The sequence below is a fragment of the Tursiops truncatus genome, chromosome 14, assembly GCF_011762595.2.
Source record: "Tursiops truncatus isolate mTurTru1 chromosome 14, mTurTru1.mat.Y, whole genome shotgun sequence".
Taxonomy (NCBI): Eukaryota; Metazoa; Chordata; class Mammalia; order Artiodactyla; family Delphinidae; genus Tursiops; species Tursiops truncatus.
This window is the reverse complement of record NC_047047.1, coordinates 63434163-63456432: the sequence shown is the minus strand read 5'-3', so window position 1 is coordinate 63456432 and position 22270 is coordinate 63434163. Positions and strand designations below refer to the sequence as shown.

Here is a 22270-nt window from a genome sequence, read left to right as displayed (position 1 = left end):
TGAACCTGGTCCTTTATATTTGCAAATTATATTTTTCCTAAAATGTAAGGGAATCTGATAAATAGTAATTAGTATAGCAAACCAATATAAATGAATTATATATTTTTCCCTTTTCCTGACTCTTCCAGGAAATGGAAAATTGCATAAAAATTGAGGTAGGAGAGATGCAATTAAAATATTCAGTACCTGTTTTCAAAACTGGAGTCGGAGTTCGACAATATTAGGTCATTTCCTCTTCTGAAGAAGCAAACACTACCTAACTATTGTTTCTTTGGATATGGAATATTCCTAACTGTGAACTTGAGTAAGTAAGTTCCTTCAGTATCTCAAGATTTGGAACTTTGGGCTTATTTTTAACCCTCCCTAGACTCCTCAGGAACTTACTCTTTTCCTTACAGAATAGGGCACTCTAAAGTACCTCCTACAAAGGGAAAGTAAACATCCTAGCCATTACCATGAAATCAAAGATAACACCCTAAGGAATGGAGGAGTAAAGAAAAAGTAGGTTTCTGGGTCTGAAAGACTGCACAGAGCAAAGCCACCCCAACTGCCTGGACTGCCCACTTCTGAGTATTATAGGAGAGGGGTTCTGTGTTCTGTAAGCCAAAGTGTGGTTGGGTCTTTTGTTACACCAGCTTAGCCTGTGCCCAGCCTAGCTCATACATAGGGCCTCACTTTCTCCTCTCTTTCTCCTTCCCATAATGAGCCCTTCTCTCTTCCTTATAGGTAACTTTCTTCCTGCTCTCTCTTATCCCTCATGTTCAAGTCCTTTCTGCCTCTGCTCTCTTTCCCATATGCTTCCCAGCATGGCATGTGGTCAGTCAAAATACTGGTTGCCAATTAGCGTGTCTGTATATAAGGCTCCTTCCCCAAAGAGCAACTTCATTTCTCCTTCCCAACTAGTAGAACAGATTTCACCACCTAAAAGGAACTTTAACAGAGAAGAATTTCAAGCCCATTCCATCCTCAGAGGGTAAGCTCTTTATACAGGCTGTCTGCCAAGCTTAAAGAATAAGAGAGCTTCTTGCATAATTACTAGAATATGCGCAAGCAAAAGAACCAAGAACAAGCAATATAATCCATAATCAAGGGCATGCATTTTGTTCATTTAATCTGCAGAGGAGCAAACTACTGAGAAAAGAGGAATCTGTGACATTTAGAGCTGTAGGCTATACGTGGGCTGTGGAGAACACAAGTGGCTCGATCCAAATTTCAGGCAGAATCTCAAATCCTCTGGGTAGAAGGATTCTGATCCTTGAAGGTCCCTTCATCCTAAACAAAACTCTAGTGTTGCCAGAGACCACCCTGTAGTTCCCCTGACCCAGAGCTCTTACCATTTATTTATTCAGCAAATATTTTTGAGTGCCTACTGTGTACCCCGGATTGTGCTAGGTGCTGGGGATATGCAAAAGGACATACATGGTCTCTGTCTCATTGGGCTTATAATATAGTGCGAAAACATACATTATAAAGTAATTACTGGCACAACATTGTAAATCAACTATACTTCAATAAAAATAAATAAATTAAAAAAAAAGTAATTAGATGGGTGTTAGGTGCTGTGGTAGGTCAGGGTGCCCTGGGAGCACACAAAGGCAATAGGCTTTGCAACTCCACTTTGTTTCCAGAGCAGTAGCAATTGGGCTTACATGCTTCAGGAGTAAGGATCCTTCTCAGGTAGTATTGAATTGCCTCCAAGGAAAGGCTCCACAAAGGAAGAGTCTATTTTTCTTTCCTCATCACCCACAGTGAACCTAACCCCCTCCCTCAGGTGCACAGAGCTTCCTATCAACTTGTGCCTCACTCTAAAATGAGAAGAGAACAGTATAGGAATACCAGACAATTGAGAACAGCCGCCAACAAGGAAGGCTGTTCCTTTGACTAAAAGCCAAACAAAAATGAGGCAACATAGGGAACAGGAAAAACTAACATCAAAAACCTAGTTTTTTTCAGAGACCCTAAAAAGTTACTGCGTCTAACACAACAAAAATAAGATGCTATTTTTTTAAAAGAATACAATTAGAAAACAAGAAAGAGCACTTGGAAAATTATCAGGATCCATGTGGCAGAATGATTTGGCCCAGGATTTACCACTGAGCTAGAACATGAGTATGGTCTGTGGTGGGCTTTTTTTGTTTTTTGGTTTTTTTTGAGAACAAACTGCATAATGGAGTTCAGATGTGATGGCTGTCTTTTTGAGAACATGCTGAATAAGAGAGTTCCGCCTCAAACATTTAAATCAAACTATGTCGTCTAAAAAAGGGTTAAGTTAAAACAGGTGAAATAGATCCCTGAGCTAGCGATGATTTCTTTCTGATAGTCCCAGATTGCTGATGGGCTAGAAACAAAATTTTGGGAGTCAGAATTTTAAAATGGCACTTAAAGCTTTAAGATTAAATGTAATCTCTAAGGAAGAAGAGCAGAGAACCTAGGACCAAGTTTTAAGAGAAATTTGGAGCATTTAATATCTATGTAGAGGAATTGCCATTGCAAAGGACACTGAGAAGTAACCAAGGTAGCATGGAAGTCAAGAGCACATTTCAAAAAGGAGGGGGAGTGCTCAGTGTCAACTTTTACACAGGTAAGTGAAACACTTTGGAAATTTTCCATTGAATTAAGACACATGCAGGTGTGTAGAGAATCAGCTGGAATGAGTAGGAAGCAGAGGATGATCAGGAAGTGGAGATGTACTGAGGGTACATAAATTTTTGCCTCGAAGGGAAAGACAGGGGTTGATAGATAGCCATAGTAGGAAGATAGGAGTCAGGAAGAGTTTTATTTAAAATGAGAGAGATTTGAGCATCTTTAAAAACTGATAGATAATGAAAAAAAAACTGATAGGAAAGAGTCAGTAAAGAGGGGCATAATTGGTGAAATGATGTCCTTGAACAGGAATGAGGGCAGGGCTGGGATCTGAAGCACAGCTAGAGCACAGAGACTGCCCTTAGATAGGAGGGGAGAGACCTACTATAATGTAACAGGAGGAGAGAGGGAAAAAAGAATCACATCCACTGTGAAATAGTGGAAGACTGGTGGATTAAGGAGAATAAAGTTTGAAATTGTTTATTTAGAGAGTGCTGCATACAGAGGCACAGTAAGATTGCCAGGAAATGTTGAGAGATTGTGTTTATTGTTTTAATGGACCTCATGTATTCAGAATTGGATAGGTCACTAATTTCACCTGTTCACTCATGAATCTGTCACTTGGCCTGAGAATAAGAACATGGGTAAAAACTAGGATCTACTAGTTCCCCCTATTGTACACATCTGCCACCTTCTGACCCAAAGAAACTACTATTCTGATGTAGAGTTTATCATTCTTTTGTATTTTTAAAAATGTGGTTTTGACAAGCACTCTATGTCTAAAAAATACATTGCTTAGGATATACTTTTATGGACTTTTGGGGGAGATATAATACACATACCATAAAATTCACCCTTTTAAAGTGTAACTGTAGTGGGTTTTAGTATATTCACAAAGTTGTACACTACTATATAATTCCAGGACATGTTAATCATCCCCAAGAATAAACTCCACAGTCACTAGCATTCATTCCCACCCTACACCCGACATTGGCAACCATTAATCTACTTTCTGTTACTATAGATTTGCCTATTTGGGACATTTCATATAAATGGAGTCATACCATAATGTGGTCTTTTGTGACTGGTTTCTTTCACTTAGTATGATATTTTCAAGGTTCATCCATGTTATAGTGTATTCTAATACTTCATTCTTTTTATGGCTGAATAATACTCTATTATATGGATATATCACATTTTGTTTATCCATTCAGTAGTGATGGACATTTGGGTTGTCCAAACATGCTATGAACATTGCTGTACAAGTTTTTGTATGGACATATATTTTCATTTTCTCTTGGGTACCTCAGGGTGCAATTGGTAACTCTATGTTTAACCTTTTGAAGAGGTGCCAGAATGTTTTCCTACTCGAAAATTGAATGTTTCCAATTTCTCTTATGTCCTTGTCAACACTTATTACCTGTTTTATCTTTTTTTTTTTTTTTTTTTTTTTTGCTCTATGCGGGCCTCTCACTGTGGGGCCTCTCCCGTTGCAGAGCACAGGCTCCGGACGCACAGGCTCAGCGGCCATGGCTCACGGGCCCAGCCGCTCCACGGCATGTGGGATCTTCCTGGACCGGGGCGCGAACCCGTGTCCCTTGCATCGGCAGGCGGACTCTCAACCACTGCGCCACCAGGGAAGCCCGTACCTGTTTTATTATAACTGTCCTAGTGGGTTGCAAGAGGCATTTCACTGTGGCTTTGATTTGCATTTCCCTGATGGCTAATGATGTTGAGCATCTTTTCTGATGCTTATTAGCCATTTATGTATCTTCTTTGGAGAAATGCCTATTCAGATCCTTTGCCTTTTCTAAACATTGAGTTGTCTTTTTATCAATGAGTTGTAAGAGTTCTTTATATATTCTAGATAGTAGTCCCTTATCAGATATGTGATATGAGTAAGCCACTACAAACATACATGTGCTTATGTCTCCATTTTGATTAATGAAATTATTTGTGTTGCTCTGTTTTTTCTTGATCAGTCTTGCTTAATTTTTATCTATTTTGTTACTCGTTTTAAAGAACCAACTTTAAGCTTTACTAATCTTTTTTAATTGTATTTTTGTTTTCTATTTCATTGATTTATACTCTTATGTTTATTGTATTGGGGTTTACTCTGTTTTTCTGGCTTCTTAAATTAGAAACTTACTAATTTTCCAGCCTTTTCTAATGTAAGTATTTAAGACGATGAGAATTTTATTCAAGCCCTGCTTTTGCTGCATACCACAAGTTTCGTTATATAATGCTTTCTTACCATTTGCTCTAAATATTTTTGTTGAAACTTGTCACTATAAACTTGTAGTGTACCTATCTGCCAAATTGTGTGATTTTCCCCAGTAACCTGAGTGTAGGTACAGAAAAAGTGGAAAATTAAGGACAATCCAGGTTTTCAGTTTTGCCAGCAAATACACTGTATCTAATTTCATACTTTTCCACCACATCTCATTTTCTCCCTGCATCTCATTAAGTAGTCTTTCTTTATTTAGAGACTCCACCTCTCATTATACTTTCTTCATTTCACTATTGCATCTATCACACACATCCATCACTAACTGTCATTGCCTACATTGACTTGTAATACTGTGGGCCATGAGAGTTTCAGCTATTGTGACAAGAATGTTTGCAGGATGAAGGGTGGAATTTAAACTAAGTAGGAAGGGAAGTCGAGATAGACAGGGGCTATTCAGTAAGTAGATAGTAGTGAACTCAACAGACTGGAAGTCCCAATGAAGTAAAATGAACTGGTGATGAGTCATTGAGTAACCAGGATGGAAATTTAGAAGGTTGTTGTTTGAGAATGGATTATCTGAATTTAATATGTCAGAGGTAGAACAATTTTAAGTGGAATTATCATAATCTGATAATTCCATGCTCACGGATGGGTGAAGGAGAATGGAAGAGAAGGACCAAAGAGGAGGTTCCTGAGTGTTGCCTGAGTAGCTTCACAGAAGGAGTGAAGTCTTCTAGGTGGATGACCAGAGTTAGAGGGTGAGGAATTCTGTAAGACAGTTGCCAAAGGCTTCAGTGAATAAGAAAAGGTGACAAGAAGTTCAGAATTCATAGCAATAACAAAGGACAAACCATAGTCCAGTTAAATGACCTAAGCTTCATGGGAGTAGGAATCCTTAATGAGGTTGGAGAAGGAGTGGACTAGAAGGGCAGAATGAGAATCAAGGAGAACCTGACCTTGCCTTTGAACTCTGAGAGGCATAAAAGTCAAGAAAATAAAAAGTGACTAAAGAGAGCTGTAGGGGAGAACCAGGTTTCAGTTAGGACCAGGAGGTGTCTAAAACCTTTGGTAAAAAGGTACTTTTCTGAAAATACTCTCTATGTCTCCAGTGCATCTCCCCTACCCTGTATCTCATTAAATACTTCCTATGACATATTTCCTCCTTACTTCTTCCTATGTAGCCCTTATTTCATTAGATTCCCCATCTCTTATTACCAGTCTGCATTTTCTTATCCCATCTCAAGGCATATTGCATCTCATCCATCACATATACCATCACTAAATGGGGATGGGAATCCCAAAGCCAGGTCTGATCCAGGAGAGGTGTTATGGACCAGAGCCAGGAAACTTATGCTAGAGGCTTGAACAATTGGTTGGTTCAGATATAGTAAAGAGGTTGTGAAATCATACAAGTGTATTTTAGAATTTTTGGTTGATTTTATATATAAGAAAATAGCATTTACTATAATTGGGTTTCTAAGAACCCAAGCTAGCCTATATTTCATGGCAAATTGCGGAAGTTCTGTAAGTTAATTTGTTCATTCATACAACAAATATTTATTGAGTTTGGAATATATACTCAATACCAAGTCTAATGGCCTGGGCCTGTTCTCAAAGACCTCACAGTTTAGTGGGGCAGACAGACATATGAATACATTCTCTGAATTCAAATGGTAAGTGCTCTAATAAAAATAAATTCCTGTATATAATAATGAAAACCACTGTTTTTTAAAACCTGAATTGAATATAAGAACATTGGAAGACTGACATGTGTACTAAAGCTGAACATATTCTTACCTATAATCTTTACCTGTAATCCAAACCCACTCCTACATAGATACCAAGCAGAAATGTGGCCATTTGTTCACCAAAAGATATATACAAGGTTGTTCATAGCAGCACTATTCACAATACTCAAAAACTAAAAGTTACTCAAATTATCAACAGTAGAATGGGAAAATCAGTTGAGGTATGTTCACACAGTAGAAGATTTTACAACGATGAGAATGAATGAAAAATGACTACACATAATAATGTGGATGAATTTCACACACATGATGTTCAACCAAAGAAAACACAAAAGAATACATACTACATGATTCCATTTATATAAAATTCAAAAACAGTCAAGACCAATCTATGATGTTAGAAGTCCGGATAGCAGTTACCCTTGGGAGAGGGAGCTATAAAGCTGACAATCTTCTGTTTCTTGATCTGGGTACTAGTTACATGGGTATGTGAACCTTATGAAAATTCCTTGTACTATCTACTTAGGATTTGTACACTTTTCTGTGGGTATGTTATACTTCAATTAAAAAGTACAAAAACAAAATGAACCCTAATTCTGGCTTCATCTGCCTTTTAACATGATTCATATTATGGAGGAAATAAATCTTTTCTTCTCTTTGATGTTTATAGAGCCCAGTGGTGGAGAGGTAGAGGAGAGACCTGGAACTGAAGCCTGTTGTTTATAGAGCACATTAATATGTCTTTGGCTATGTGAAGGAAGGTCCTGAACTGAGCTTGGGCTTAGGGTGCTAGATATAATTGAATTACTCATCATAATAACATGGAGGGATTTTTTGTTTGTTTGTTTGTTTTGGATTGCTGGGGTCTGTAAGAGATGGGGATGGAGGAAGACAGGGCAGTTGACAGGCAACTAGAGCCTGAATTGGCAGAAATGTTCTTGCATCTCATTGGGAATGGGGAAGTGCCAATATTAAATTTAATCTGCTATTCAGAACTATCATGTAATCCCACCCTTCCCAATTACTTATAAGCATTCAGTAAATCTGCTACATCTATAATTATACTGGGGCCTTCCAGTAGAAATTAAGGATAAGTGACTGTTCTACCGATCTGAGTCACTGGAGCAGCGGTCCCCAACCTTTATGGCATCAGGGACTGGTTTTGTGGAAGACAATTTTTCCACGGACAGGGGAGCGGGTGTGGGTTGGTGGGTGGAGATGGCTCAGGCGGTAATGGGGAGCGGTGGATGAAGCTTTGCTCACTGGCCCGCCCCTCGCCTCCTGTTGTGCGGCCCAGTTCCTAACAGGCCAAGGACCAGTACTGGTCTGCAGGCCCGGGGGTTGGGGACCCCTGCCTTGGAGGATAGGGAAAGGAATCACTGCAGGAGGCAAGATTACACAGATCTAGAGTCACACAAGAGCAGAAATGCAGAGCCAGAAATGACCACGGAAACAGAAGCCCTGGATCCAGGATATGGATTAGAGCAGTGGGGTTTTTTTTAATAACCATTTTTAAAATTGAAGTATAGTTAATTTACAATGTTGTGTTAGTTTCAGGTGTACACCAAAGTGATTGTTCTATATATATATATGTATGTATATTTTTTCTTTCTCAGATTATTTAACATTATATGTTATTACAAGATATTGAATATAGTTCCCTGTGTTGTACAGTAGGTCCTTCTTGCCCATCTATTTTATGTATAGTAGTGTGTATATGTTAATCCCAAATTCTCCCCCTGTCCCCGCTGTCCCCTTTGGTAACCATAAGATTGTTTTCTATGTTTGTGAGTCTATTTCTATTCTGTAAATAAGTATTTGCATCATTTTTTTAGATTCCACATATAAGTGATATCATATGATATTTGTCTTTCTCTGACTTACTTCACTTAATATGATCATCTCTAGATCCATCCATGTTGCTGCAAATGGCATTATTTCATGCTTTTTATGGCTAAGTAATATTCCATTGTATATATGCACCACATCTTCTTTATGCGTTCATCTGTCAATGAACATTTAGGTTGTTTCCATGTCTTGGCTTTTGTAAATAGTGCTCTGAACACTGGGGTGCATGTATCTTTTTGAATTAGAGTTTTCTCAGGATATATGCCCAGGACTAGGATTGCTGGATCATATGGTAACTCTATTTTTAGTTTTTAAAGGAACCTCCATACCGTTTTCCATAGTGGCTGCACCAACTTACATTCCTACCAACAGTGAAACAGGGTTCCTTTTTTGGATAAGTGCTTTTTCTTAAGCTTCAGGGTATCCCCTCCTTTAGAGGAACATGAGATGAATTTAATGGATTGCAATCAGCATTTGTTTTAAGTGAAATTGGATAGATAGTAAGAATAGAAAATAACAGAGTGTATCACACATAGCAAAAGATAATTACCTTCTGTGAAACTTTAAAAATGTATATGTATGTGTGTACTGGATCATGAGATAAAATGTATTTTTAAAATGTGGGTCCTAGTCAAAAAAAGTTCAGAAGACTCAGGACAAGAGGCTTAAAACAACCATCTAGGTTATGTGTAGCGGTGCAGAAGAGAGAGCATAAGGAGACTGTTTCACCAAGAAGGAGATATGTCAGCTTGGTCTTAAAGGACTATAGGAGGAGGTGAAGGACTTCCTAGAGGGAGTGCATATACACAGGCATTTCTGGGAACTAGCAACAGTTCCATGAGGATGGAACCTCACATAGGTGGGGAGGCATGCAGAAGATGAAGGTGGAGAGGAAGGTGTATTGAAACTCTGTTATAAAGGGTCTTATACATCAGAAGCGAGCGGGCTATATTTTATTTTGCAGGCCAAGGAAGATCTTTTTTAAAGGAAAATGACCCTAGCATCTGGTTCCCCTTGAAGCCCGCCAGAGGATAATGATCATGGTACCATTTATTGAGCATATACAGTGGGTCAGTGTTGAACTTCTTACTTAATATGCATTAGCTCAATTACGGATTAGCACAATAACCTCTCATATGGTAGACATCATAATTTTCCCCATTTGACAGATGAGCAAACTGAGGCTCAGAGACTTCACGTTGCTGCAGACCATACCTCTATCAAGCAGAAGGGATGGGCAGGTCTGTCTGACTCCAAAACAAATGCACCTAACCACTTCATAATGATAGAGCCTCTAGAGGGGCCTGACAGATAGCAGTCTTATCACCTGGCTAGAGACCAAAGGCAGAGAATGCTTGGCTTTCACTCTTCAGCTTATGCCTCAAGCCCAAGTAGACTGCTTTTTATACCTCTGGGAGGTGGAGGAAATGGCTGGAGGGGAGCCATGCCAGCACCTACACTCTCTCCCTCCTTTCATCAACTCTTCTGTCTCTAACCCTCTCCCTGCTTCAGTATGAGAACCTTCTGATGTCCCTGTTTCTTTATAAAACAGGGATAATAATGTTAGGTTTTATTAGATATATAATGATAATTCCACAAATTTTTTTTAAAAACACTTTGAGAACAAATTAGCGACTACTATTGAGTGTTCATTTAGTCATTTTTTTCACTTGCATTTTGGGGTACATCATAACAGCTAAATTTCCAAGAGTCAGCTGTCTTCTGTTTAAATTTCTCATTTACATATGGAAGCGATTAGCCACTAGGCTATTAAAGTAAAATGGCAAATCACTGCCTAGCTTAGTTCTTAATAAACACACCATCTCCTTCTCTGGTCTCGATGGCCAGCCTCAGAAGTGGGCAAATTAAGCAACTACCTACTTAAAGATTTCAAAGATGGTAAAAGGTCTTTACCTAAAAATGCCTCCCCCACCTGTAATTCTAATTCTACACACTCCCCAACAGCCTCCTTGAAGAAAAGACATATCCTTTCCAACTTGCTTTAGGTATGAGGTTACCTGAGAGGGATTATTAGCTAACTAATTAGTCTGTCACAGAAGGCACCTGCTTCCAACATCAACTGGAATGGCAGGGAAGCCTGAAAGAATGACAGCCAAGATGATATGATTTGGTGGGTTAAGGAAAGTGAGGGGGTAGAGGAGGTGGAAATAGAGTTAGAAATTAAGGGAAGGAAAGATCCATAACTTGGAGCACCACTAAGAAAGGCAAAACCATTGGGCAGGCCTCTCCAGGAGACTCTGCAAGACCAGCAGCCATGTGGCTGACAGGGTCTTGGTGCTCCAGTCAGCTGTCAGGCCTGTGCCTCTGAGGTGCGAGATCTGAGTTCAGGACATTCGTCCACCAGAGACCTCCCAGCTCCATGTAATATCAAATGGCAAAAGCTCTCCCAGAGGTCTCCATCTCAACGCCAAGACCCAGCTCCACTCAACAACCAGCAAGCTACAATGCTGGACGCCCCATGCCAAACAACCAGCAAGACAGGAACACAGCCCTACCCATTAGCAGAGAGGCTGCCTAAAATCATAACAAGGTCACAGACACCCCAAAACACACCTGCAGACACAGTCCTGCCCACCAGAAAGACAAGATCCAGCCTCATCCACCAGAACACAGACACCAGTCCCCTACACCAGGAAGCCTACACAACCCACTGAACCAACCTTAGCCACTGGGGACAGACACCAAAAACAACAGGAACTATGTACCTGCAGCCTGTGAAAAGGAGACCCCAAACACAGTAAGCTAAGGAAAATGAGAAGACACAGAAACACACAGCAGATGAAGGAGCAAGGTAAAAACCCACCAGACCAAAAAAATGAAGAGGAAATAGGCAGTCTACCTGAAAAAGAATTCAGAGGAATGATACTAAAGATGATTCAAAATCTTAGAAACAGAATGGAGAAAATACAAGAAACGTTTAACAAGGACATAGAAGAACTAAACAGCAACAAACAATGATGAACAACACAATCCATGAAATTAAAAATTCTCTAGAAGGAATCAATAGCAGAATAACTGAGGCAGAGCGGATACGTGACCTGGAAGATAAAATAGTGGAAATAACTTCTGCACAGCAGAATAAAGAAAAAAGAATGAAAAGAATTGAGGACAGTCTTAGAGACTTCTGGAACAACATTAAACGCACCAACATTCGAATTATAGGGGTCCCAGAGGAAGAGGAAAAGAAAGGAACTGAGAAAATATTTGAAGAGATTATAGTTGAAAACTTATATGGGAAAGGAAATAATCAAGTCCAGGAAGCGCAGAGAGACCCGTACAGGATAAATCCAAGGAGAAACACACCAATACACATATTAATCAAATTATCAAAAATTAAATACAAAGAAAAAATATTAAAATCAGCAAGGGAAAAACAACGTACAAGGGAATCCCCATAAGGTTAACAGCTGATCTTTCAGCAGAAACTCTGCAAGCCAGAAGGGAGTGGCAAGACATATTTAAAGTGATGAAGGAGAAAAACCTACAACCAAGATTACCCAGCAAGCATCTCATTCAGATTTCATGGAGAAATTAAAACCTTTACAGACAAGCAAAAGCTAAGAGAATTCACCACCACCAAACCAGCTTTACAACAAATGCTAAAGGAACTTCTCTGGTCAGGAAACACAATGGAAGGAAAAGACCTACAATAACAAACCCAAAACAATTACGAAAATGGTAATGGGAGCATACATATGGATAATTAGCTTAAATGTAAATGGATTAAATGCTCCCACCAAAAGACATAGACTAACTGAATGGATACAAAAACAAGACCCGTATATATGCTGTCTACAAGAGACCCACTTCAGACCTAGGGACACGTACAGACTGAAAGTGAGGGGTTAGAAAAAGATATTCCATGCAAAGGGAAATCAAAAGAAAGCTGGAGTAGCAAGTCTCATATCAGACAAGATAGACTTTAAAATAAAGACTATTACAAGAGAAAAAGGACACTACATAATGATCAAGGGATCAATCCAAGAAAAAGATATAATGATTGTAAATATTTATTCACCCAACGTAAGAGCACATCAATACATAAGGCAAAAGCTAACAGCCATAAAAGGGGAAATTGACAGTAACACAATCATAGTAGGGGACTTCAACACCCCACTTTCACCAAGATCATCCAAATCTTGGTGATCATCCAAAATGATCATCCAAAATGAAAATAAATAAGGAAACACAAGCTTTAAATGATACATTAAATAAGATGGACTTAGTTGACATTTATAGGCCATTCCATCCAAAAACAACAGAATACACTTTCTTCTCAAGTGCTTATGGAACATCCTCCAGGATAGATCATATCTTGGGTCACAAGTCAAGCTTTGGTAAATTTAAGAAAATTGAAATCATATCAAGTATCTTTTCCAACCACAATGCTGAGACTAGATATCAATTACTGGAAAAAAATCTGTAAAAAATACAAACATGTGGAGGCTAAATAATACACTGCTTAATAACCAAGGTATCACTGAAGAAATCAAAGAGGAAATCAAAAAATACTTAGAGACAAATGGCAATGAAAACACGACAACCCAAACCTATGGGATGCAGCAAAAGCAGTTCTAAGAGGGACGTTTATAGCAATACAATCCTACTTCAAGAAACAAAAAACATCTCAAACAACCTAACCTTACAGCTAAAGCAATTAGAGAAAGAAGAACAAAAAACCCCAAAGTTTGCAGAAAGAAAGAAATCATAAAGATCAGATCAGAAATAAATGAAAAAGAAATGAAGGAAACGATAGCAAAGATCCATAAAACTAAAAGCTGGTTCTTTGAGAAGATAAACAAAATTGAATAACCATTAGCTAGACTCATCAAGAAAAAAAAGGCAGAAGACTTAAATCAATAGAATTAGAAATGAAAAAGGAGAAGTAACAGCTGACACTGCAGAAATACAAAGGATCATGAGAGATTACTACAAGCAACTATATGCCAATAAAGTGGACAACCTGGAAGAAATGGACAAATTCTTATAAAAGCACAACATTCTGAGACTGAACCAGGAAAAAATAGAAAGTATAAACAGACCAATCACAAGCACTGAAATTGAGACTGTGACTAAAAATCTTCCAACAAACAAAGGCCTGGACCAGATGGCTTCACAGGCGAATTCTGTCAAACATTTAGAGAATAGCTAACACCTATCTCTCTCAAACTCTTCCAAAGTATAGCAGAGGGAGGAACACTCCCAAACTCATTCTACGAGGCCACCATCACCCTGATACCAAAACCGGACAAAGATGTCACAAAGAAAACTACAGGCCAATATCACTGATGAACATAGATGCAAAAATCCTCAACAAAATACTAGCAAACAGAGTCCAACAGCACATTAAAAGTATCATATACCATGATCAAGTGGGGCTTATCCCAGGAATGCAAGAATTCTTCTATATACACACCAATCGGTGTGATAAACCATATTAACAAATTGAAGGAGAAAAACTATATGATCTTCTGAATAGATGCAGAAAAAGCTTTCGACAAAATTCAACACCCATTTGTGATAAAAACCCTCCAGAAAGTAGGCATAGAGGGAACTTACCTCAACATTATAAAGGCCATATCTGAGAAACCCACCGCCAACATTTTTGTCACTGGTGAAAAACAAACCATTTCCTCTAAGATCAGGAACAAGACAAGGTTGTCCACTCTCACCACTATTATTTAACACAGTTTTGGAAGTTTTAGTCACAGCAGTCAGAGAAGACGAAGAAATAAAAGGAATCCAAATCAGAAAAGAAGAAGTAAAGCTGTCACTGTTTGCAGATGACATGATATTATACATAGAGAATCCTAAAGATGCTACCAGAAAACTACTAGAGCTAATCAATGTATCTGGTAAAGTAGCAGGATACAAACTTAATGCACAGAAATCTCTGGCATTCCTATACACTAATGATCAAAAATCTGAAAGAGAAATTAAGGAAACACTCCCATTAACCATTGCAACAAAAAGAATAAAATACCTAGGAATAAACCTACCTAAGGAGACAAAAGACCTGTATGCAGAAAACTATAAGACACTGTTGAAAGAAATTAAAAGTGATACAAACAGATGGAGAGATATACCATGTTCTTGGATTGGAAGAATCAACATTGTGAAAATGACTCTACTACCCAAAGCAGTCTACAGATTCAATGCAATACCTATCAAACTACCACTGGCATTTTTCACAGAACTAGGACAAAAAAATTCATAATTTTTATGGAAACACAAATGACCCCAAATAGCCAAAGCAATCTTGAGAAAGAAAAATGGAGCTGGAGGAATCAGGCTCCTTGACTTCAGACTATACTACAAAGCTACAGTAATCAAGTCAATATGATACTGGCACTGAAACAGAAATATAGATCAATGGAACAGGATAGAAAGCCCAGAGATAAAGCCATGCACATATGGTCACCTTATTTTTGATAAAGGAGGCAAGAATATACAATGGAGAGAATACAGCCTTTTCAATAAGTGGTGCTGGGAAAACTGGACTGCTACATGTAAAAGAATGAAATTAGAACACTCCCTAACACCATACACAAAAATAAATTCAAAATGGATTAAAGACCTAAATGTAAGGCCAGACACTATCAAACTCTTAGAGGAAAACATAGGCAGAACACTCTATGACATAAATCACAGCAAGATCCTTTTTGACCCACCTCCTAGAGAAATGGAAATAAAAACAAAAATAAACACATGGGACCTAATGAAACTTAAAAGCCTTTGTACAGCAAAGGAAGCCATAAACAAGATGAAGAGACGACGCTCAGAATGGGAGAAAATATTTGCAAATGAAGCAACTGACAAAGGATTAATCTCCAAAATTTACAAGAAGCTCATGCAGCTCAATATCAAAAAAACAAACAACCCAATCCAAATATGGGCAGAGGACCTAAATAGACCTCTCTTCAAAGAAGATATACAGATTGCCAACAAACACATGAAAGGATGCTCAACATCACTAATCATTAGAGAAATGCAAATCAAAACTAGAATGAGGTATCATCTCACACGAGTCAGAATGGCCATCATCAAAATATCTAGAAACAATAAATGCTGGAGAGGGTGTGGAGAAAAGGAAACCCTCTTGCACTGTGGGTGGGAATGTAAATTGATACAGCCACTATGGAGAACAGTATGGAGTTTCCTTAAAAAATTAAAAATAGAACTACCATACAACCACAATCCTGCTACTGGGCATATCCCCTGATAAAACCGTAATTCAAAAAGAGTCATGTACCACAATGTTTATTGCAGCTCTATTTACAATAGCCAGGACATGGAAGCAACCTAAGTGTCCATGGACAGATAAATGCATAAAGGAGATGTGGCACATACATACAATGGAATATTACTCAGCCATAAAAGGAAGCAAAATTGAGTTATTTGTAGTGAGGTTGATGGACCTAGAGACTGTCATACAGAGTGAAGTAAGTCAGAAAGAGAAATCAGATACTGTATGCTAGCATATATATATGGAATCTAAAAAAAAAAAAAAAAAAAAAGGTTCCAAAGAACCTGTGGGCAGGAGAGGAATAAAGACGCAGACATAGAGAATGGACCTGAGGACCCGGGGAGGGGGAAGGGGTAAGCTGGGACAAAGTGAGAGAGTGGCATGGACATATATACACTACCAAATGTAAAATGGGTAGCAAGTGGGAAGAAGCTGCATAACACAGGGAGATCAGCTCAGTGCTTTGTGACCACCTAGAGGGGTGGGATAGGGAGGGTGGGAGGGAGACACAAGAAGGAGATATGGGGATATATGTGTATGTATAGCTGATTCACTTTGTTATAAAGCAGAAACTAATACACCATTGTAAAGCAATTATACTCCAATAAAGATGTTAAAAAAAAAACCTTTGGACAGCGTAAAGACTTAAAGACATACGTATCTCTAAGAGAGAACGTTTTTAAGAGGGGTGTTAGTCTTTAATGGGTAGAGTTTCAGCCAGGGAGAATGAAAAAGTTCTGGAGATGGTTGGTGATGGTGGTTGCATAAGAATGTGAATGCCACAAAACTGTAGACTTAAAAATGGTTAAAATGGTAAGTTTTATGTTATATATACTACGAATATATTCTAGAAAATGCATGAGAGAAATGAAGGCAGTCAAGGCTGTTTTCACTAGTCCTTTGCCTCAGGTAATATGGTAGTCTGCCTTCAAGTTGGCTCCAATAATTCTCATCTCCTAGTATGCACTCCTCTGTGTTGTCCCCTCCCACAGTGGATAGGGCTGACCTGGGTAACCCATAGGACACAGCAGTGGTGACCAGAAATGGTCTTCCAAGGCTAGGTCATAAAAGATACTGCAACTTCTAATTGGTTCTCCCTTGGATTTCTTGCTCTGGAGGAAGTGAGCTGCCATGTTATGAGGACATGCAAGCAGTCTATGGAGAGGTCCAGGCATGAGAAACTAAGGCCTCCAGCCAGCAGCCAGCATTAACCTGCCAACCAAATGAGGAGCCACCTTGGAAGCAGGTCTCCAGCAGTCCCAGTCATGACAGCCTAAGCCAGAACCACCCAGCTAAGCTGCTTCCAAATTCCTGACCCACCAAAACGTGAGATAATGTTTATAGTTGTTTTAAGCCACTAAGTTTTGGGGTAATCTTACACAGACATTGATAACTAATACAGAGAGCGTTCAGACCCTTCATCAACTGCCTGAAACTATTGTCTTCAGTCATTTATGTATCTCTGTTTGTTCCTGGATTATATCACAGCTACTTAAAGATATTCCATGACCCCATTTACATAAACTTGCACTTACCTTTACATGTTTTGAATACCCAACAAGTGACGTAAAAATATTTCCCAAGATTGGAAGGGCATTGCTGAATTTCAGACAGTTAAGACTAGAAGAGCAATTCCTAACACAATACACCTTGTCAGATAACGTGAATGTTTTTCCTTTTAACATTGTTAGGTGAAATGCTTAAAAACCTGAAGGCAGGCCAGTGTTTTCAATCATTTTACTCCTTAACATGTATGAACCCTCTTTCAATATATTTATATAAAAAAGAGGAGGCAAATAAATAAATAAAGATGCTAACTAACTAAATAGAGCAAGCCAACTGAAGAACTTTGTGAGGGCTAACTTCTTTTCTCTTGGTTCCGTGCGTATACCTACCTAGAATTCTAACCTCTGCATCTGTGAGTCTCCAGTTTCTCAGCCCAAGCTTGATGAGCTGTGGGGCCCCCTTCAGTTGCTCCAGCAGCCTGTCCAAGCTGACTCGTTCATCACTGCACCAGGGCAGCATCAGCACATTTAGCTGTTCCAAGATGTGCAGCCTGTCAACTTGAAGAACCAGAGAGCAGTTCAGGAATTGGATCCATCTCAAAATTGATGTGGGAGAAGGAATGATTTTTATCTCTGCAGGCTGCTCAATGTGCAATAAGGATCTACTTGGGATTTTTGTTAATATTTTTACGGGAAGTGTTCAAGAATATACAAACATACAGAACAGTATAATGAAATTATATGTACTAATAAGCCAACTTTCAACAAACTCTGAATCATGGACAACCTTGCTTCATCGTCATCAAATTCCTTCCCTTCTATATTATTTTGAAGCAAATCTCAGACAGTTAAGTATCAGGTTTTTTAATTCTAACATAATCACAGTAGCATTATCACACCTTAAAAATCTTATCACTGGGACTTCCCTTGGTGGCGCAGTGGTTAAGAATCCTCCTGCTGGTGCAGGGGACGCAGGTTCAAGCCCTGGTCTGGGAGGATCCCACATGCCGTGGAGCAGCTGGGCCTGTGCTCCACAACTACTGAGCCTGTGCTCTAGAGCTCGTGAACCACAACTGCTGAGCCCACGTGCTACAACTACTGAAGCCTGTGCTCCGCAACAAGAAAAGCCACTGCAGTGAGAAGCCCGCACACCACAACAAAGCATGGCCCCCACTCGCTGCAGCTAGAGAAAGCCCACGCACAGCAACGAAGACCCAACACAGCCAAAAATAAATTAATTAAAAAAAAATCTTATCAGTAACTTAAGCAGATATGTCTTGAATATCACTCTCAGACACTAGCTCACTAGAAGGAGACAAGCAGGTGGGAGTCTCAGGTGCAGTGAGTATGGGAAAACTGGTAACTCAAAAACCATGGGCCTGTATTCCTCAAGGGCAGTTTAAGGAAGGGCTAAATGACTTACTTAAGGTCCATCTAGTAAGGCATATGTGGATAAAAGACTATTTGAGTACCTGATAATGATGACTATTTGAGTATTTGATTTTGGCTAAGTTGTCAATTCGTTTTGTGTTTTTTTTTTTTTTTTTTGGCCACACAGTGCTGCATGTGGGATCTTAGTTCCCTGACCAGGAATTGAATCTGCACCGCCCCCTGCAGTGCAAGTGCAGAGTCTTAGCCACTGGACTACCAGGGAAGTCCCTAAATTGTCATTCTTACTTAGTTCATGAAGAGCTTCATTTCCATCCTTTTCCAGATGATTTTCAGATAAATCAAGAATGCTCAGTTTGGCCAAGTTGTGAAGATTCTGAGCTGCAAAAAAAATTTTTTAATCCAAAACAACAAGACTTTCAGGGAACTATAAATGCATTTTTAAAAATCCTTAGAAGAATTCTGAGTCCTTGTTTTCTTTGTTGATAGTATACAAAACATTATTTGACTTGATTAATTAATTTATTTCAAAAAGTATCTGGATAGGTTTAACCCCCAATTGCCACGACTGTGACTAGTGCACAGATATTTCCTTGTTCTAAGTTCTGACTAAAAAAATTGAGTTCACAAAAAGCCTAAAGCATCCGGGAATATAGTTTTTATGTCACTTTAGTAAAGTCACTCCATTTCTCTAAGCCTCAGTGTCTTCATCTTTAGAATAAGGAAGGTGAACTAAATAAACTGTGAGGGTGCTTACAATTCTAAAATGCCCTATCATGAAGGAAAAACAAAGGAACAAAAACCAGATGAGATGAGATGTTCTTTGTGTACTCAGTTTAGATGATTTTGTTAATGTCATAGTGGTGATACTAATAATAAAAACTTAGAAATTAAAAAAAGACAGATGAGGGGCTTCCCTGGTGGCACAGTGGTTGAGAGTCCACCTGCTGATGCAGGGGACACGGGTTCGTGCCCCGGTCCGGGAAGATCCCACATGCCACGGAGCGGCTAGGCCCATGAGCCATGGCTGCTGAGCCTGCGCGTCCGGAGCCTGTGCTCCACAACGGGAGAGGCCACAACAGTGAGAGGCCCGCGTACTGCAAAAAAAAAAAAAAAAAGACAGATGAGAAAAATAGAAAACAAATAGCAAAATGACTGATGGAAATCTAGTCCTATAAATAATTACATTAAATGTAAATGGATTAAACACTCCAGTTAAAGAGATTAATAAGACTAGATTTTTTTTTTTAAAGCAAGACCCAACTCCATCTACAAGACATGTATTTTAATGACAAAGACATGAATATACTGAGGTTAAAATTTGGAAAACTATATTACATGTAAACATTAATCATAAAATGCTATCACTCTAGCTGATCACTGCTTAATTCTTTTCATTTCAGATATTTATCATGGTTGTTTAATCTAGTTGAAGTTTTTCCTATCAAGAATAATGAGAAAAATCTCCTTTAAAAAATAGTCAATTTTTTAATGAATATATACTCTTGTTATAATATTAGCTATTATTTATTTATTTATTTATTTTGTGGTACGCAGGCCTCTCACTGTTGTGGCTTCTCCCGTTGTGGAGCACAGGCTCCGGACGCGCAGGCTCAGCGGCCATGGCTCATGGGTCCAGCTGCTCTGCGGCATGTGGGATCTTCCCAGACCGGGGCACGAGCCCGTGTTCCCTGCATCGGCAGGCGGACTCTCAACCACTGCGCCACCAGGGAAGCCCACTATTATTAATTTTAAGCAATCATATGACCCTTTTTCTTATAATAAAATATCTTCTGGGATTTGGTTTAAAATAAAAAACCTGCAGAACTCCTCTTAAAAAGGGTACAGCTGCTATTTTAAGTTCTAAGCCTTTCTCGCTGCAGAGCAAGTAGAGAAGTAAAGTAGTATGGTCATCATTCTCATGCTTTCCGTTGTTTATCTGGCCTTTTCTAATCCTGGGTTTCTCTAGCTTTTGGTTTATATTGGCATATAAATAGTTTCCTTAGGAAACTTTACAGACTCCTAGCAGTTGTGTATTCTATTTTTAAAAGGCTAGACCATCTTTTTTACCAAAATCTAAATTAAAAAATAATCTGAATCGAACATATCTAGTTTATCCTTAAATATGCAAAGGTTTCTCCATACTTGGTATATGCACACTTTAAGAACTCAAAAGACTCAACTCATATTGATGCACATTAACTCCTTCTTTACAGGGCAATAGGTAAGCTTTGGAAAGCCTGAAAACATTTAAGGAAATCCTTCTCTCTCTGCTTCTCAATCACTTCTTTATCCATTCATCCAAATCTTTATTAAGCAGTTATTATATAACAGAATATGTGCCAAGCTTCAAGCACCTATTTCTTATTTTCTTCCTCTTTACCTTTTCTTAAAATGACAACATCTTCAATTATCCTGAAATTCTCTCCTATTATTTATCCATAATAAATTTTCATTCCAGTCATGAAGAAGGTCATTAAAAACAAGTTAGATATTACCTAGAAGTCTTTATTATCTTTTCCAGTTTCCCTAAAAATTAAATTTCCATTTGAGAGACTTAGCATGCCTTAGTATGAAAATATCGCGTGTTTTCTTATACTATTTTCATAATGCAGGCAGCAGTTACCTAGGGTTTTCACAGCATTTCCCGACAGGCAGCAGGAGACTAATTGGATTTCTTTAAGGTCACAGGGTTCAGCTGACAGAGACTTGACTATGTAATCCATTCCCTCCCCTATATCAGACAAGTGGGTCAAACGAAGTAAACACATCTTTTTCAGATTTGTCAGACCTTCAGCTGCAAAAAAAAAGGAAAGGAAATGCATTAAGTCACCAAGTACATAAAGGCATCCTTGCCTTGTATAGACACAGCCAGTGTTAAAGCATCTTAGCTGTTCTTATTATCAAACTTGTATTAGTAAATATATTAGAGAAAACAAAAATCTGACCTAGTTTTATAGCATCTTCTTCATTCATCTTAATATTATCCAGTATGAGCGTCATAAGGTTCTTCAAATTACCTAAGCTGTCAGTCAGACCACCTGCCAAAGAAAAGGGATTGGACTATGTTCAGCTGTCATTTACTATATTTCTATTACCAATCAAAAGATTTTAGTTGTCACTATGGGCAAGAAATGCTCATGAAATTGACACAAAAATATATTTTTTTGGTGAGAGATGGAGATCTTCCTTAGCTAAAAACATGTTTTAAAAATATAATGGAATTACAATGGAAAACAATAACAGAAAGATAACTGGGAAATCTCCAAACAGTTGGATGTTAAACAACGCACTTCTAAACAAGCATGGATCAAACAGGAAGTCTCAAGGAAAATTAGATAATATTTTGAAAAATACAGAAATTAAAATATATCAAAATCTCCAGTTAACAGTTACTTAAAGGGAGGTTTAGAGCATTGAATGCTTATATTAGAAATAAGGAAAGTTTTCAAATCAACAACCTAAGCTTACTACTTCAGAAACTAGAGAGAAAAGAGCAAAATAAACCCAATGAAAGACAAAGCAATAAAATAATAAAGATAAGGGCAGAAATCAATCACAAACAGAAACAATAGGGAAAAATCAATGGAAATTAAAAGTTATATCTTTAAAAAGATCAATAAAATTGATAAATTTCTAGCAAAACTGACAAAGAAAAAATGAGGAATAACAAATTACCAATATCAGAAATGAAAGGGAA

General features: G+C 38.4%; 2 protein-coding genes across 5 annotated transcripts in view; one reads left to right on the top strand and one right to left on the bottom strand.

Annotated features, from left to right (window-relative positions):
• Positions 1 to 8423, top strand: part of SLC30A6 (solute carrier family 30 member 6) — a 47477-nt gene extending 39054 nt beyond the window's left edge. Inside the window, exons 15-16 of one of the 2 annotated variants that reach the window (XR_012325756.1) lie at positions 2412 to 2581; positions 7232 to 8423. The gene's annotated coding sequence lies outside the window, so the exon portion shown is untranslated. Of the gene's footprint in view, positions 1 to 2411; positions 2582 to 4079 lie in introns of both variants that reach the window. The other variant, XR_012325755.1, reaches the window with a different exon arrangement.
• The window catches only part of NLRC4 (NLR family CARD domain containing 4), a 47143-nt gene that overhangs the window by 3485 nt on the left and 21388 nt on the right, over positions 1 to 22270 (bottom strand). For 2 of the 3 annotated variants that reach the window (XM_033838762.2, XM_019942971.3), the window contains exons 5-8: positions 21519 to 21611; positions 21197 to 21367; positions 18859 to 18951; positions 17572 to 17739 (exon numbers count right to left, since the gene is read on the bottom strand). In XM_033838762.2, coding sequence (XP_033694653.1) covers positions 17572 to 17739; positions 18859 to 18951; positions 21197 to 21367; positions 21519 to 21611 — 525 coding nt within the window. The remainder of the gene's footprint in view (positions 1 to 17571; positions 17740 to 18858; positions 18952 to 21196; positions 21368 to 21518; positions 21612 to 22270) is intronic. The other variant, XM_019942972.3, reaches the window with a different exon arrangement.